This window comes from Zymoseptoria tritici, chromosome 7, assembly GCF_000219625.1.
Source record: "Zymoseptoria tritici IPO323 chromosome 7, whole genome shotgun sequence".
NCBI lineage: Eukaryota > Fungi > Ascomycota > Dothideomycetes > Mycosphaerellales > Mycosphaerellaceae > Zymoseptoria > Zymoseptoria tritici.
Window position 1 is genome coordinate 933494 of NC_018212.1, and position 13826 is coordinate 947319.

The 13826-nt window shown below is 51.0% G+C and overlaps 3 protein-coding genes across 3 annotated transcripts; all 3 read right to left on the minus strand.

Annotated features, from left to right (window-relative positions):
• Positions 1–2125: 2125 nt before the first annotated feature.
• MYCGRDRAFT_94421 (uncharacterized protein) lies at positions 2126–5155 on the minus strand (the record flags this gene model as incomplete). The annotated part of the gene is made up of 6 exons (XM_003851136.1): positions 2126–2166; positions 2372–2531; positions 2639–2711; positions 4057–4545; positions 4762–4962; positions 5013–5155. 6 exons carry the CDS (start codon positions 5153–5155, stop codon positions 2126–2128), a joined length of 1107 nt encoding a protein of 368 aa, XP_003851184.1.
• A 663-nt stretch (positions 5156–5818) lies between these two features.
• MYCGRDRAFT_94422 (uncharacterized protein) lies at positions 5819–6210 on the minus strand (the record flags this gene model as incomplete). The annotated part of the gene is made up of 2 exons (XM_003851135.1): positions 5819–6049; positions 6121–6210. The coding sequence occupies 2 exons, from the start codon at positions 6208–6210 to the stop codon at positions 5819–5821; spliced, it is 321 nt and encodes a 106-aa protein (XP_003851183.1).
• A 296-nt stretch (positions 6211–6506) lies between these two features.
• Positions 6507–7195, minus strand: MYCGRDRAFT_94423 (uncharacterized protein; the record flags this gene model as incomplete). The annotated part of the gene is made up of 2 exons (XM_003851134.1): positions 6507–6515; positions 6812–7195. 2 exons carry the CDS (start codon positions 7193–7195, stop codon positions 6507–6509), a joined length of 393 nt encoding a protein of 130 aa, XP_003851182.1.
• Between the last annotated feature and the right edge of the window lie 6631 nt (positions 7196–13826).

Sequence of the window (13826 nt, forward strand, 5' to 3'; positions counted from 1 at the left end):
GACGTATAAAGGGCAACTAATAGGGTCGCCCTAGTGTACTCCGCTTTAAACGAGGATCCTTTCGCTAAGGAAGCTATTAATAAATACCCTAATGCGAGCGTCTGTGTATAGGTCTTAAATCTATTTAATAAAGAGTTTAGGTATACTAAGTTTCCAAAGGGTTTCCTATAGGAATAGATAGCTAACCCGGTCGTATACCTTCTCCTAATTAAGGAAGAGTGTCACGGCTTGATGAAAGAGAGGCGTGATTCCAATAACTCGGTGAATAGACAAGTTGATATACAGTGCTAAGAAGAGAGTCTGAGAAGGACTGAACTATATAGATGTTGCGGCCTGAGGCACCACCTCCGAGGTGGGCAGGGGCCGGCCGTGACACTACCCCCCCCCTTCCAAGGGGCGAGGGCTCGCGAGCTATGGTGAAGGTGCGGTAAGCGCAGAGCGACAGCACATGCGCGATGTCACGTGTACCGGCGGCGGCGACATGTCGCAGCGGTAGCGCGCGGTCGTGGCGGTGAGGTGGCAGCGCGGTCAGCGTTCAGCGCTGACGGGTGCGGTGGCGTGGTGGCAACGCGAGTGGATGTTTGGTGATCTGGTAGGGCGGCGGATTGCGACGGAGAGGGTGAGCACGGTAGTGCGAACATCTGAGACTCGCGGAAACGACTCGTACGGTTTGGGGAAACGCTGAATCCGGTGTCAAACGCCTGGCCAATCAGAGCGCAGAGAACTCCTTGAGTTTTGGTGATGTTAGCATTCCGACGGGCTAGCCGTGTCAGTCGTCAAACGTGGTACGCGGCAAGCAGGTACATCGTTCTATTACAGGGTCACCTGACAAGCAGGCTCGAGTTGCTCTATGTCAACCCATCGTCAAGGACCAGCATAGTAGACAGCTGAGCTGTACGGCATTGCCTGCTGGATCCGAGAGCGATGTTGCGCAGGCGCTATGCGGCACCAGTTTGTCGGTGACGCAGGCCAGTAACTGGTTACCTCGTGAGATGTTGTCCTGCGTGACGAGTCTTATTTGGCACCTAGTCGTGCGGTGGTTTGAAGGCGACATAAATGGACAAGTCAGGGTAGTTGTGATGGAAGTCAGCGACTGCTGCTGCGGTACGCTTGACGATTCCCTCCGCAGGCTCCCAGGTAGCCTCGGAGTACCCTTTCTAGCGGACTAAGTACTGCTATTGGAGGTCAGGCTTGGATGGCTTCTTGCTCTTTCTGCCCTTGCGCTTGCGGCTGCGCATATCGAGTATCTCTTCCACCTCGTATTCTTCATGCTCGTCGGAGCTGCTGACGACGGTTACAATAGGTGGCGGCGGCGCCGGAGCCTGTCCTGGCAATGGGTCGTTGGATGCTCGGCGAAGCAGGGACGAGTGAAATACGTTTTCGATCTTCATAGAAGGTGGCAGAGTTACGCGGTAGGCGTCGTGTGATAGGACGCGCTCGACAGGGAATGGTCCAGCATAGCGGTGATCCAGGCCTTTCGACGGGCGATCTGTTTTGATGTTCTTTGTGCTAACGCGCACGAGGTCGCCGACGTTGTAGCCTGGTGCGGCGTCGCGGTGGAGGTTGGCCGCGTCTGCCTAACGAGCTTAAGCTAGTGCGATGTTTTCGCGAAGGAACGTGTGAAGGCTCTTTATTCGTGAGGCGAACTCGGTAGCTCGGTTAGAGCTGATAGTAAGTTCCTTGGGCAACCGCGGCGCCGGAAGGGAGAGGTCGATGTCGGTGAATTGAGGGTTGCGGCCGGTGTTGGCGAAGAAAGGCGAGACACCGGTGGTTTCCGACACGTGATTGTTAGCCGCGAACTCCGCGAGAGGTAACCAGTCCACCCAATCGTCTTGCAAGTGGGAGCAGTGCTGTCGGAGATATCCCTCCATGCCCTTGTTGCTGTTTTCTAATTGACCGTCTGTCTCAGGATGAAACGACGATAAGAGCTTGCGGTCAATCCCTAACAGTGTACACAGCCGGGCCTAGAACGTAGAGACAAACTGGCGTCCTCGGTCGGAGACGATGGAGTCCGGAAGGCCATGGCGTGACCAGACGAAACGGAGGAAAGTTCTGGCACAATGATCGGCGTCCATGGTGAGGACTGGAATGAAGTGCCGTTCCTTGGTAAGCCGGCATATAACGGTCATGATGTTTTTGTAGACGGCGTTGTCTGACCGACTCTTACTGGCGGGCAGATCTACTACGAAGTCCACTGCGAGCTGCGTCCAAGGATGGTAGGGGATTAGCAGCGAGTGAAGAAGTGACTAGTAGCCTTTGGTGTCTGATTTGTTGTTCCGGCAGGGGCAATTACGGAGATAGCGGCTAACGGTGCGAGCCATGCGTGGCCAGAAGAACTACCGGCTAATAAGCTCGAAGGTCTTTGACTGACCTGCATGGCCGGCTCCGAAGGAGTCGTAGCACATGCGGAAGATTCGAGTGCGCAAGTCGTTGTCGTTATCATCTTGACCAGGCACAAAGAGACTCCAGCTATTATAGCGGTTGCGAACGTATAGCATTCCATTCTCCGCGCGGACATCGCGGCGGTGCACCTTGGCGCGAGAGAGCAGTGGGATGCTGACGTCTAGGCCTTGGTTGAGCAGTGCGATGGTTTGCCGAGCTTCTTTGGCGGTGTCCGAGCTACCTTCGTACTACGCACGAACAGCGGCCTCGAGGCTGGCGCTAGATCCAAGGGCGTACGCAAGGAGGCTGGATGTGTTAAGGTGCTTAGGCTAGAGAATAGTTTAGTGTTGGTGTTGAAGGCGTAGATCGTCCGGCGTTAATAGTAGATCCTGGGGCAGCCTCGTAAGGGCGTTAGCCTTGCTGTTGCTCTTGCCGGAGACGAATGAGATGGTAAAGTTGAATTGCGACAAGAATTCAGCCCAGCGGGCTTGTCGGCGGTTCAGAACCTTGGTGGACATAAAGTGCTCGAGGTTCTTATGGTCTAAGAGAACCTTAACTGGGCGTTCATCGCCGTCGTCGGAGGCCAGCTCAGGGCGCCACTCTTCGAACGCCTTAACCACAGCCATCAGTTCCTTGTTGTAGATGTCGTAGTTACACTCGGCTGGCGACATCTTCTTAGAGAGGAAAGCGACGGGTCTGAGCACACCGTCCACCCCCCTTTAAGAAAGGACGGCAGCGGTAACGAAGTCCGAAGCGTCAGTTTCCAGTATTGTCTTAAGTCCGGGCGTAAAGTATGCCAGAATCGGGGCCTTGGTAAATTGGTCTTTTATGTCGTCAAACGCCTGTTGACATTGCGGCGTCCAGACGAAGGGCACGTAGCGAGACTTCGGCGGCGGTTTACCCTCTTCCAGGGGAGTTATGCGCGTGAGCTCCGTAAGGGGAGCGGCGACCTTAGAGAACTTCTCGATAAAGCGTCGGTAGAAGTTTGCGAAGCCAAGAAACGACTGGACGTCTTTCACGCAAGTTGGACGTTCCCAAGCTTGGACTGCAGCGACCTTTTCTAGGTCCATAGATATGCCGTCCTTACTAATGATAAGGCCGAGATATTTGGTCTCCTGGACGTAGAATTCCGACTTAGCAATGTCGATAGGCAGTCCAGCTGCTTACAGCCGAAGTACCACCTTTCGAACATGGTCTTGATGTTCTTTAAGGGTATCGCTGAACACCAGCACATCATCCAGATAGGCTGAGCAGAAGTCATCAAGGTACTCGCGCAGACTGTGATTGATAGCGGATTGGAAGGTGCTCGGGGCGTTGCAGAGGCCGAATGGCATAGCGAGGCACTCGAATTGACCATAACGCGTAGTAAAAGCAGTCTTGTGCTCGTGTCCTGCCGCGATTCTAATACGGTTGAATGCAGCAATAATGTCGAGTTTGGTAAAGAACTTCTTGCCGCTCAATCGAGCAAGAGTATCCTGCACTAAGGGGATAGGGTAACGGTTCTTTATCGTCAGGGCATTAAGAGCTCGGTAGTTAATGCAGACGCGGAGACTACCGGAGGGTTTGCGGACGACGATGACAGGAGCGGCTGCTTCTAACGCGGATGGTCGAATCATTCGTTTCGAGAGCATGTCGTCGGTCCACTTCTTAAGTGCATTTTCCTCCTGCGCTAACAGGCGGTATGGTTTGCGGAATAGCAGTAAGGAACCCTCTTTTAGGAAGATCTTATAGTCTACGCCGGGTTTGTGTTCAGCGAGCGTGTTAGCTTCCTGCTGCGAGAATGCTGTGGCCAGGTCGTAGTGCACCGGCGGCAGTTTGGCAAGGACATCTAACTCCGAGCTAGTTGCACCGGTCATAAACTTCTCGTAGTCTGCGACAGTAGTCGCGTAAGCCGACAGGCTAATCCAGAGGGCAAACACTTCCGTTTCGGAGCGGTAAGCTATAAGTGTAGCTGCGCGAGCACTCAACTGTCGGATTTTGACAGGGTTGTTGTTGCCGATTTCCTTAATTCCAACCTGAAGCGGGTGCGGTTCGTAAGGGTCTTGGAATTTACCGGACTCCTGAAGTGGCATAAGGGGGTCCGAGGTTGAGAACGGAGGCGCATAGGCGTGGTTAACCGACTGGCTTTGTGCGACGAAGTCGGAGGATGTGCTGGAAAAACACCTGTTGCGGCATTGCGTAAAGGCCACCCTGCCTGTCTTATACTCGATAAAGGGTTGGTAGAGTGAGAACCATGGCATTCCAAGCACCACGTCGTACTGCAGGTCAGCTATAAACATAAGCGCTTGCTCCTTGTAGCCGCTGATGTCGAGGTCGACGAGAGCACGGTGAGTAACGCGGGTACTAGAGGAAGTACTATCAGCCATGTCCAGCGCGCACAATCGAGCGAGAGGGAAGCAGGGCAGTTTGTTCGCCTTGACAATAGCTGGGTTAATAAACATCGAGTTGGCGCCGTTGTCAAGGTAGACGGAGACGTTGCGGGCTGCGGCGCGGCCGGATGTGTCGAGTCGGCCGGAAAGCACTAGGTGCTGCTCGATCGGTAGTTCCTCATCCTCGTGTCGAAGCGTAACGTATAATAAGCTCGTTAACAATCGCAATGTCTCCGTGCCGGTGAAGTCGAGTCCGCCTACCTCCTAGCTAAAGGGGCGGACGCGCCATTTCCCTGGTCGTCACTGTTGTCGGACGCGGTACTCAGCTCCTCGATTCTGGCGGCGTTGACTCGCGCGCGTGGTGGACGAGGAGCCCAGACGCCTTCAGTGGTAAAGCCGTTCATAGGGCAAGTAGTCTCGTGAGGGCGGTGACCAATTTCTCGGCATCTAAAGTAGCGATTCTCCTTGATAAAGCGGTCACGTTCGTCCTTAGTGAGGCGTGGGAGGTTCTTGTATTTCTGATGCAAAGGACCTCGAGGCTGAGCAACAGTTGTTGAGACGCTGGAGCCATTTACAGGGGTGGTGACCGTTGTCCTTACGGTAGAAGACCTGTTGCGATTGGACGACCTGTTCCCCGCGGCTGATCCACTGCCGGCGGGGCTGTTAACTGGACCGCGATGGGGAAACTTGCGATTGATTCTCTCGTAATCGAGGTCCAGGCGCTGGCATTGGCGAATAAGTTCAGCCGGGGTTTTGCAAGGAGGCCGGCCGTTACTAAGGCTTAGGGTAAAACGCTTGTTGAGCTTGTCTTCAAGCTCGAAGAGTTCGGTCGGCTCGTTCTAGTGGACACGAGCCTTAAGCGGGAGGTAACGAAGGTAGAAGGAAGCGAACGACTCGAATTCGCCTTACTTGAGGTCGGACATACGGCCATAGGCCTTGCCGGCCCGGTTGACTTCTCCGAACTACTCGTCTATGAACTGGAACATGTCGGTGAGGCTGGTAAAGTAGACTCCGGCAGTCTCTTCCGAGTGTCCTAAGTTAGAGGGTACTCTAGGTTCAAGAAGGAGCTAGGGATCACCGGCGGTGCGTAAATGGACAAATAAGACAGCGACTGCTACTAAACGGAAGGTCGTAACTCCAAGCTTGGCTTCTATGCCGCGGAGCCACTCGTTGTAGCTTGGTCCGTCAGCGGTGTTGTTAAACTTGTCCGGCCAATACACATTTTTGTCGGTCTTAATGGTAGAGCGGAGCAGGTCGTCGTAGGTCGTAACGTCGGTGTCCTCGGTGCGGAAGGTGACCTAAGTCAAGGGAGTGTCGTCGCGGTTTCGACGATCTTGCTCATCGCGGCGGTCGCGGCGCTCAGGCTTACGGCGATCACCTCGGCGGTCATCTCGACGGTCATCACGACGGCGATCGTCACGCTGGTCGTAGGGGTCGGAGTCGCTGGAGTCCGAATCATGCGGGAATCCAGTCGGCAATCCACGGGGGCGCGCAGGTGGCGGCATGTTGCTGGTCGCAGCCGCACGACGTTCGAGTAAGCGAGAGCGAGATAACTGGCGTCCGCGGTAGGTAGAGCCTATAAAGCTCACATTAGCCTTAACAGCCTTCTTAGCTTGCTTCTCGAGTTAACGGATGCGCTCGCGGAGGTCTGCTTCGCAGCCTTCTGCTATAGCCTAAGAGGCTTAACTAGCTTTATTCTCTGCGCGGTAACTCTCCAGCTCCTGTTCCCTACGTTGCAGACTGTCTTCGAGGTCCTTAACATTCCTGTAGAGTTTGTTAGCTTGCTGCTTGTATTTAAGGGAAAGGCTGTCCTTGTCGGATGAGTTGATCAGCTCGCCAAGCTCTCTAATGCGATCTAGAGCCAGCTTATAGGTAAGGTAATAGGCGTCAAAACGAAGACGCTAGATCTCGTAACTCTCGTAGAGAATGTCGTTATTCTAGAACGCTTCGTCGAGGGAGCGACAGATGCTTCCGACAAGGGAGTAGGCCAGGACGGGCTCCTTAGCGACGAAGCTAGTAAATCGGTCCTAGGTCATGTTTAACAGAGAGCGGAGGCCCACCTTAACAGCTGGCTTGTTAGGAAGCTCGATGCGGACCCTCAGGTCCTCGGGGTTGTCGTTATGCTGGTATATAGCATCTTCAGGGAAGAAGGCACCAAGGTTGAAGGCGTTAATGCTATGATCCGGGGGTCCTTCGTCCTTCTTTCGGTTCAAGGTGGCGTAGCGCTCGCGCAATCCTGGTTCTTCCTGAGTCTGAGTCTCCGCTGTATCCAATTCATCCTGCAACTCTTCTTCCTCAAACTCCAAGTCGAAGTCCTCGGGCAGCGTAGAGCGGCGGACCCTCGCGGGGCGCTGCTTAGTTGGGCTGTTGGGCTGAGTGGTATCCTTAGCACGCTTGGTGGTGTTGAGGTTATCGTCACTCGACGATTCACCAAGGCGGGCCATGGTACGACGTGGAGCTTAGGGAGTGGCTGGTAGGTCGGAGGACTCGAGAGACGGCGATCGGTCGAAGGGATGAGCGTGGAAGAGCGGGTTAGCAGAGTGACTGCAGCGGCAACGACCGAGGCCTTCGTGAACGTCGGGAAACTGAGGACTGGGCAAGTTATCGTGAAGGTGGGCAAGCAGGGCTGATCTGAAGCGGCAGTGTCGACAGGCGAACTCTGGTGAGTAGGGCATGAAACGACGCTTAAGGTGATGGCTTTAAACGAGAAGTCGATGGTTCACGGCTCAAACTGGAGGGAATCGCTTGCTCTTAAGGAAAACCTCCCTGCGCTCTCATTCCTTACTCATTCGAGGGCGCGCATGGCGCGCGCATTGGAATGTGGGTCAATTGGTGCCAAGGGAACACAGGAATTCAGTGTGGTGACACTGGCGGCAAAGGCGATATTCCAGTGCGTGGGGGTCCTGTTAGAGTCCAGAGCATGCCCGCATGCTGTCGATTCCAGAGCGCATGAGCGCTGTCGGTTCCAGAGCGCATGAGCGCTGTATCCAGAGCGCATGAGCGCTGTCGTGTCCACGGCGCATTTGCGCATCCAGTTAGTCCAGAGGCCCTCAGCGGAATGCTGAGGCCTGATGCATTCGAGGTATAGGTCGTCCCGAATCCTAAGGCTCTCAGCGGTTGCTGAGCCTGATGCTGTCCAAGGTGTAGGTCGTCTTAACGGTTCCAGAGGCCCTCAGCTGCATGCTAAGGCCTGATGCTGTGTGCGCAATATCGCGATATTGCTCCGCTGCTGCGCAGTCGATCGACAGCGCAGCAGGCCTATGCTAATTGACGAATACGTTAAATTCATGCTTGGGGGTATATTAATGTGTCACGGCTTAATGAAAGAGAGGCGTGATTCCAATAACTCGGTGAATAGACAAGTTGATATACAGTGCTAAGAAGAGAGTCTGAGAAGGACTGAACTATATAGATGTTGCGGCCTGAGGCACCACCTCCGAGGTGGGCAGGGGCCGGCCGTGACAAAGAGGATTGCGATCCCGCCGCTTTCTATTGCTAGGTATAACCCTCTAGGGGCGTACTAATTAATTAAGTATTAAACGGTCTGTATGTTATCTCCTATTAATCGTTTCGGTAAGAAAGCCGATTAATAGGCGCTAATTACACAGCTAAGTGCCTTTACGAGGCGCTGCATTAATATCTCTATGTAGATTTTGTAGTCTACATTTATTAAGGCTAGGGGGCAGTACATCTTTAGGTTAGACCTGTAGCCTTTGTCCTTAAAGAGTATTGTTAATACCCTATCGGTCTATTCTTCTAGAAGTCCCTAGCGTTACTATATTGAGCGGTATAGTTCTGCAAGGTAGTAACAGATAGGCGGATTACCCTCCCTGTCTCCTTCCGTTCTGTCTTTGTTTCCCTATTAAGTACTAAGTGCTTTATAAAATTCACTTAGTATGCTATTAATACTAGGCGACTTCCTAACGGCCGTACGACGGATTAATCGCAGAACTTCTCGGGGTGTAATTACCGCCGTTAGTTCGCTCGCACATCTGCTAGGGATAACTTTAAGTAACTTTAATAGCATTAATGCACGGTTAGCATAGTTTAACACCTTCTCGTTGTATAATGTTGCGTAAAACTCTGCTGTAATACGTAGCATTTTAGTCGACTCCTTATAAATAGTGCCGTCTATGTCCTTTAATTTAGTAATAAATTGTAGTCGGAATAACTTCGCTTTCGCGTAAAACTACCTAGTCGGGCGTTCGTTATATAGTTAAGCTTTTGCAAAGGAGGCATAAGTGTAGGACTTGTACTTCTAGTTCGCGAGGCAGAGCTGTTGTACATTAATTGCCGCGAGTTTCGCTTCGATAACCGGGTCTAGTATTCCTACTACCCTCGTTCGAATAAACTTAAGGCGTCTTCTTTCTAGGTTAAAAGAGAGCTTCCTACAGGACTTTAAAAGCCCGCGCGACGCCTCTTAAAAGCCCTTCTGGATGTCTGCCTTAAACTTAGACTACTTAGGTAGGGGGGCCTTACCTAGTAGTCGTTATAGCGCTTATAGCAGTTTAGGTAGAATTGTCGTCTGTTAAAGCATAGTCGGGTTTAGTCTCTATCTGCCCGGTCCTTTCTTAACATCCTCGGTTGCTTCCTTTAGGCATATCTTAACTAGGCGGTAATCTGAATTCAGTACCGTTTCGATAGACTATCTACTAGTTATTAGCTATATTCCTTTACTAACGTATATATAGTTAATTCTGGATACAGGGTTGTTCTTAGGTACAAAGGTGAAGTCGACTTCGTTAGGGTGCTCCCTACGCTAGCCGTCGATGTAGTTAGTCTAATTATCGCCGAGTGCGGAGATTAGGTCTTGTTGTGCTGCAACTGCTAAGGGACGATATTTAGAGGCCGTTCTCTTGTTAATTAGGTCGGTGCACTAGTTCTAATCTCCGCCTAAGATGTTATATTGTACTGTTATTTTGTTAGACCTTATCTCTTCCGCAAGGGCACGCTGCTACGTAGGTCGGAGATTAGGGTTCGCTATATAGTATATATTAGCAAGAGTGAGTTTCTTGCCTCTACTTATTACCTTTGTTACGAGCACCCTGCCGTCTGGGTTAGCATAGACAGTCTTGTCCGAGTCCTAGTCCGTAGTTACTGTGTTAATTATCGTTATCATACTACCGTATCTACCGTTTAGATTACTATAATTTACAGCAGATATTAAAGGGTAGTTAGACAACAGTTCTTCTGCGATGTCCTTATTAAGCTAAGTTTCCTAGGCGAAAAGGATATCTAGACGGTTAGTTCGCATTATGTTAAACATTTTACGGAACCGGGCAGGGTTACGGATAGAGTAGACATTTTGCGATGCAATTAGTATATTAACATTTATTATCTAAGGTTGGGTTTGGCGTTAAGGAGCCCTTTAAGCCTCTGTTATCTATAAAAGAACATACCGGTAAAGCGAGGGCACTCCTATATTAAGTAGTTGTTACCCGCGCCGCACACGGAACATTTGCTTAAAGAGTCTACTGCCCTAAACTTAGCTATAAACGAAGATAAATGTCCTTCCTTTAGGGGGCCGAGCGGGAGGTTAAAGCTATACAGCCTAATCTCCTTCTCGAACACTACTATTACTCGCGCACCGACAGCTCGTCCTACCGTAAGTCGCCCGAACTAGAAGTTCGAGTCGGCATTACGGCGCGCTTTAAGGCTGAAGATTTAACAACATAGGGTGTAGTCTGCGTCTGCAGTAATAAAGTTAGCTATAAATACCTTTAGGCTACCGGTGCGAAATATGTTAACTTGTACCGGGAGGTCCCTAATAGTAAACGTCGTGTTGTCCGCCAAAAGGGCTTGTTCCTTAGTAAAACATTAAGCTACCTATCCCTTCGAATTACAGGGAGCCCAGGACTTTAACGCATTAGTCTCGATCGTCGTCGACGTTAACCTATTAAACACCTCTATATTAGAGGGTCCTTTTAATAGGTTATTAGCGGGTCTAAGTTCGACTAGCATGCGGAGAAAGAGCTAGGTTCTATCGCTATAATTCGAGTCGGTCGAGTCGGTTAGGCGCATCGGCTAACCCTTGCGGGATGCCGTTGCGGCCTTCTTCGTCTACTTAGTCTTAACTTTCGACACCGTAGCTAGTGTAGATTACTTCGGATTTGGCAGCTCGGTAACTAGGGTAGGTGTTAAAATCGATAAGCTTTAAAGGGAGTCCGCCAAACTAGCGGCGGTTCCTACCTTTAAGCCCTTTTTTCCTCGTCGCCTCTTCTTAGGCTGTTTTGCTAGGGAGGCCTACGCCGAGGCGAGCGCTAGTCTCTTCCTACTTTTGTTCGGAACGCTAGACGCTATAGCAGGGTTAGTCGGAGGTCCTATCGACGACCTAAAGGTAAAATTATCCGTAGGGCGGGGAATTATAGGTCGCGGTAAGGGAGTTAGCGTTGTAGGAGAATCCTACGTCGCCTCGTCCTCTACTACGTCCTCTATTTCCTCGTCGGCTTCGTTAACCGTACCGTTTAGTTAGTCGCTTAGGTTATTAATTATTAGAGCGTCCTCCGTGCTAGTAGCGGGCGTAGGTGTTTTGCCCCGAGCTATGCTCGGGCCTACTTCTACTAGCGTAGCGGCGTTCTTCCGAGATGCCTCCTCTACGCGGCGTTCTTTTAATTCTTTTTTCTCGCTTCGTCTTCGCAGCTTTTTAGCTTAGCGTCTTTTATAGTCGTCTATATTAGCTACCTAGCCTCCCGGCGTAGTAAGATTAGGCAAGTTAGACATTTTAGCAAAAAGGCTCTAACAATTAGGTGCAATTAGAGCGGCTTGTTGCGAGGTAGTTGTTTTAGACTAAGCAGTAGTGCCTTGTTTTAATCTAGCTTTTAGTTTAGGTAGGGCAGGCTAGGCTCGGAAGTTCCAAGATAATTTGTTAATAGGCGAGGCTCGTAGTTAATTCTTAGTAAACTGTCTATTAACGAGTGCGCGGCCCTACTCTATTATAACTTTTTCTAAAGTGTGCGTGTGCCGAGGCTAAGACATCGATAGTCTAATAATCGCTAGGGGGCTATAGATCGGTATATACTTCGGTTGTACTTCTTTATTAATTCGGAGGCTTTTTGCAGGGTTTAACCCCTTTATACGGAGCACTGCTAATCCTTTTAGTAGGCCTAATAGGTATATAGCCTAGTAATCTCGGAACATTACGCTATTAATTAGCATACCTCGTATCGAAATTGCTACGGAGATCGAGGTTTTCTAACTAGAGTAACCCTATTATTCCTGTCGGGAATAAGAGAATCTCTTAGCTAGAAAACGCACAAACGTTAAATTAAGACCAGATAGTCTAAATTATAGAGGTCTGTTAATTCCGTAGAAATTAGAAGGGACGTAGCGAAGAACAGAGGGCGAAAGGCGTTAATTACCTAGCATCCTGTTAGTGTAGGTCTGTATCGTCCTTTCTACTTAGTTTCGGTCGCGAGACTTAGCTAATTAATCCCTTAGAGCGTCTACGGAGAGGCAACGATAATGCGCTTAGAAGTAACAGGCGGCTAACAACCTGTTACTTCCTAGATCGGTCGTCAATTCAGCTCAAGAGCATGAATCGTTTCCCTCCCATAGGGAGTCTCCGGATGATCGAAGGGAGTGGGCGTGTTCAAACACGACAAGCGGTCGAGTTTGTGGTAAGGATGAACATGTGTCTTGGTGGTCCAGGAGCAGACTCCGGACTGCTGACATCGTATTCCCATATTTTTGCACCTGCTAGCGAGCAACCACAGAGTCTAGAACGGTGATCGATGCGCATGTAAAAAGTTCACCGGACCAGCGCTCTCGCAACAGACTTCCGCTTGTGAGCGATGTGACCTGATTATTCTCAGATGCCGTTCTGAGATTCTGAGAATCTGCAAGGGGAGTGATGAGAAGGGAAGCGAATGACCACATAAAACTTCCCGGCATCTGCTCGGTCGGCCAGGTCTGAAATCCTCCAACACCTCCTGGCAAATCGAATCAAGATACCCACAAGCAACCAGCTTCAAGCGCAGCAATGAAACTCATCACTCTCATCGCCGTCTTCGTCAGTCTCGTGGCGCCTTTTGTTGCAGTAAGATGTCCTCTCCTCCTTCGAAGAGGTTTCAGACTGCTAACTCGAGGCATCAGGCATGCAACAACCCTGATTGCAACGCCATGTGCATCAGAGATGGTCATCGGTATGGCGGTGCATGGTATGATTCACCCTCGCCTCCTCTCCCTCACTGTCAGAAAGCATGCGTATCAACGCTGACCGGTCCTGCTCAGCGGAAATGCCGACTGCATGTGCTTCAAAAAGCCCGGAGGTGGTTCTCCGCCATGATGGAGGATCCGAGGCAAATTGTGCCCAGAGGCGTGGTCAGTTCTTACCAGCTGCATGCATGAGTCGCAGCATCTCTTTCTTTCGAAGGGTCTTCAGCCACTTGTCGTGACATGTCTGGACCCGGTAGATATCAGCAGTAGCTTAGAAATCCACTCAACTACGCTGTTCATGTGCTGGTTCTGAACCCACTGGCTTTTTCGACGATGTACTGACTCGACGTTGGTGAAATTACTCCATGGGCATTTATCGTACTTGTGCGGCCTTGATTCGACTTTGAAGCCGTGAGGCGTTCTGCACGCATTGTTCCGCTCTGTCAGTCTGGTGACGTGTCGAACCGGCGATGGAGCGCAACCCGCAAGAGAGACTACGATTTGCCGGTTCGCGTACATCGAAGACTCGACAGTGATCGCCCGTTCGTCCAGGTCGCATGTCGTCGTGGGATCAAGTACTGACATTAGGGTGTGCGGGAGGGAGCCGAGATAGTCGATATATTGGTTAAGGCCTAGTACGAATGTTAGCTGTATGCGTACAGCGACGCACTTTTGCACTAACAGGAGCCCTGGCAGAACATCCGCTTTTCTAGCTGGCTCCGTTGGCTGTTGCGCTCCTATGCCGGTTCGACACATCAATTCCAAGGGCAAAAGATTCCATGATGTAGTCCTTGTATCCCGCTTCGTCATGGTCACCACGCGCTCGTAGTCCTCATCCGCACCTATCACCACCACGCGCCTTCCTCATCTGTCCAACCCATCCCCTCACATCCGGTAAAGCAACATTCAACCTCCTCGCAA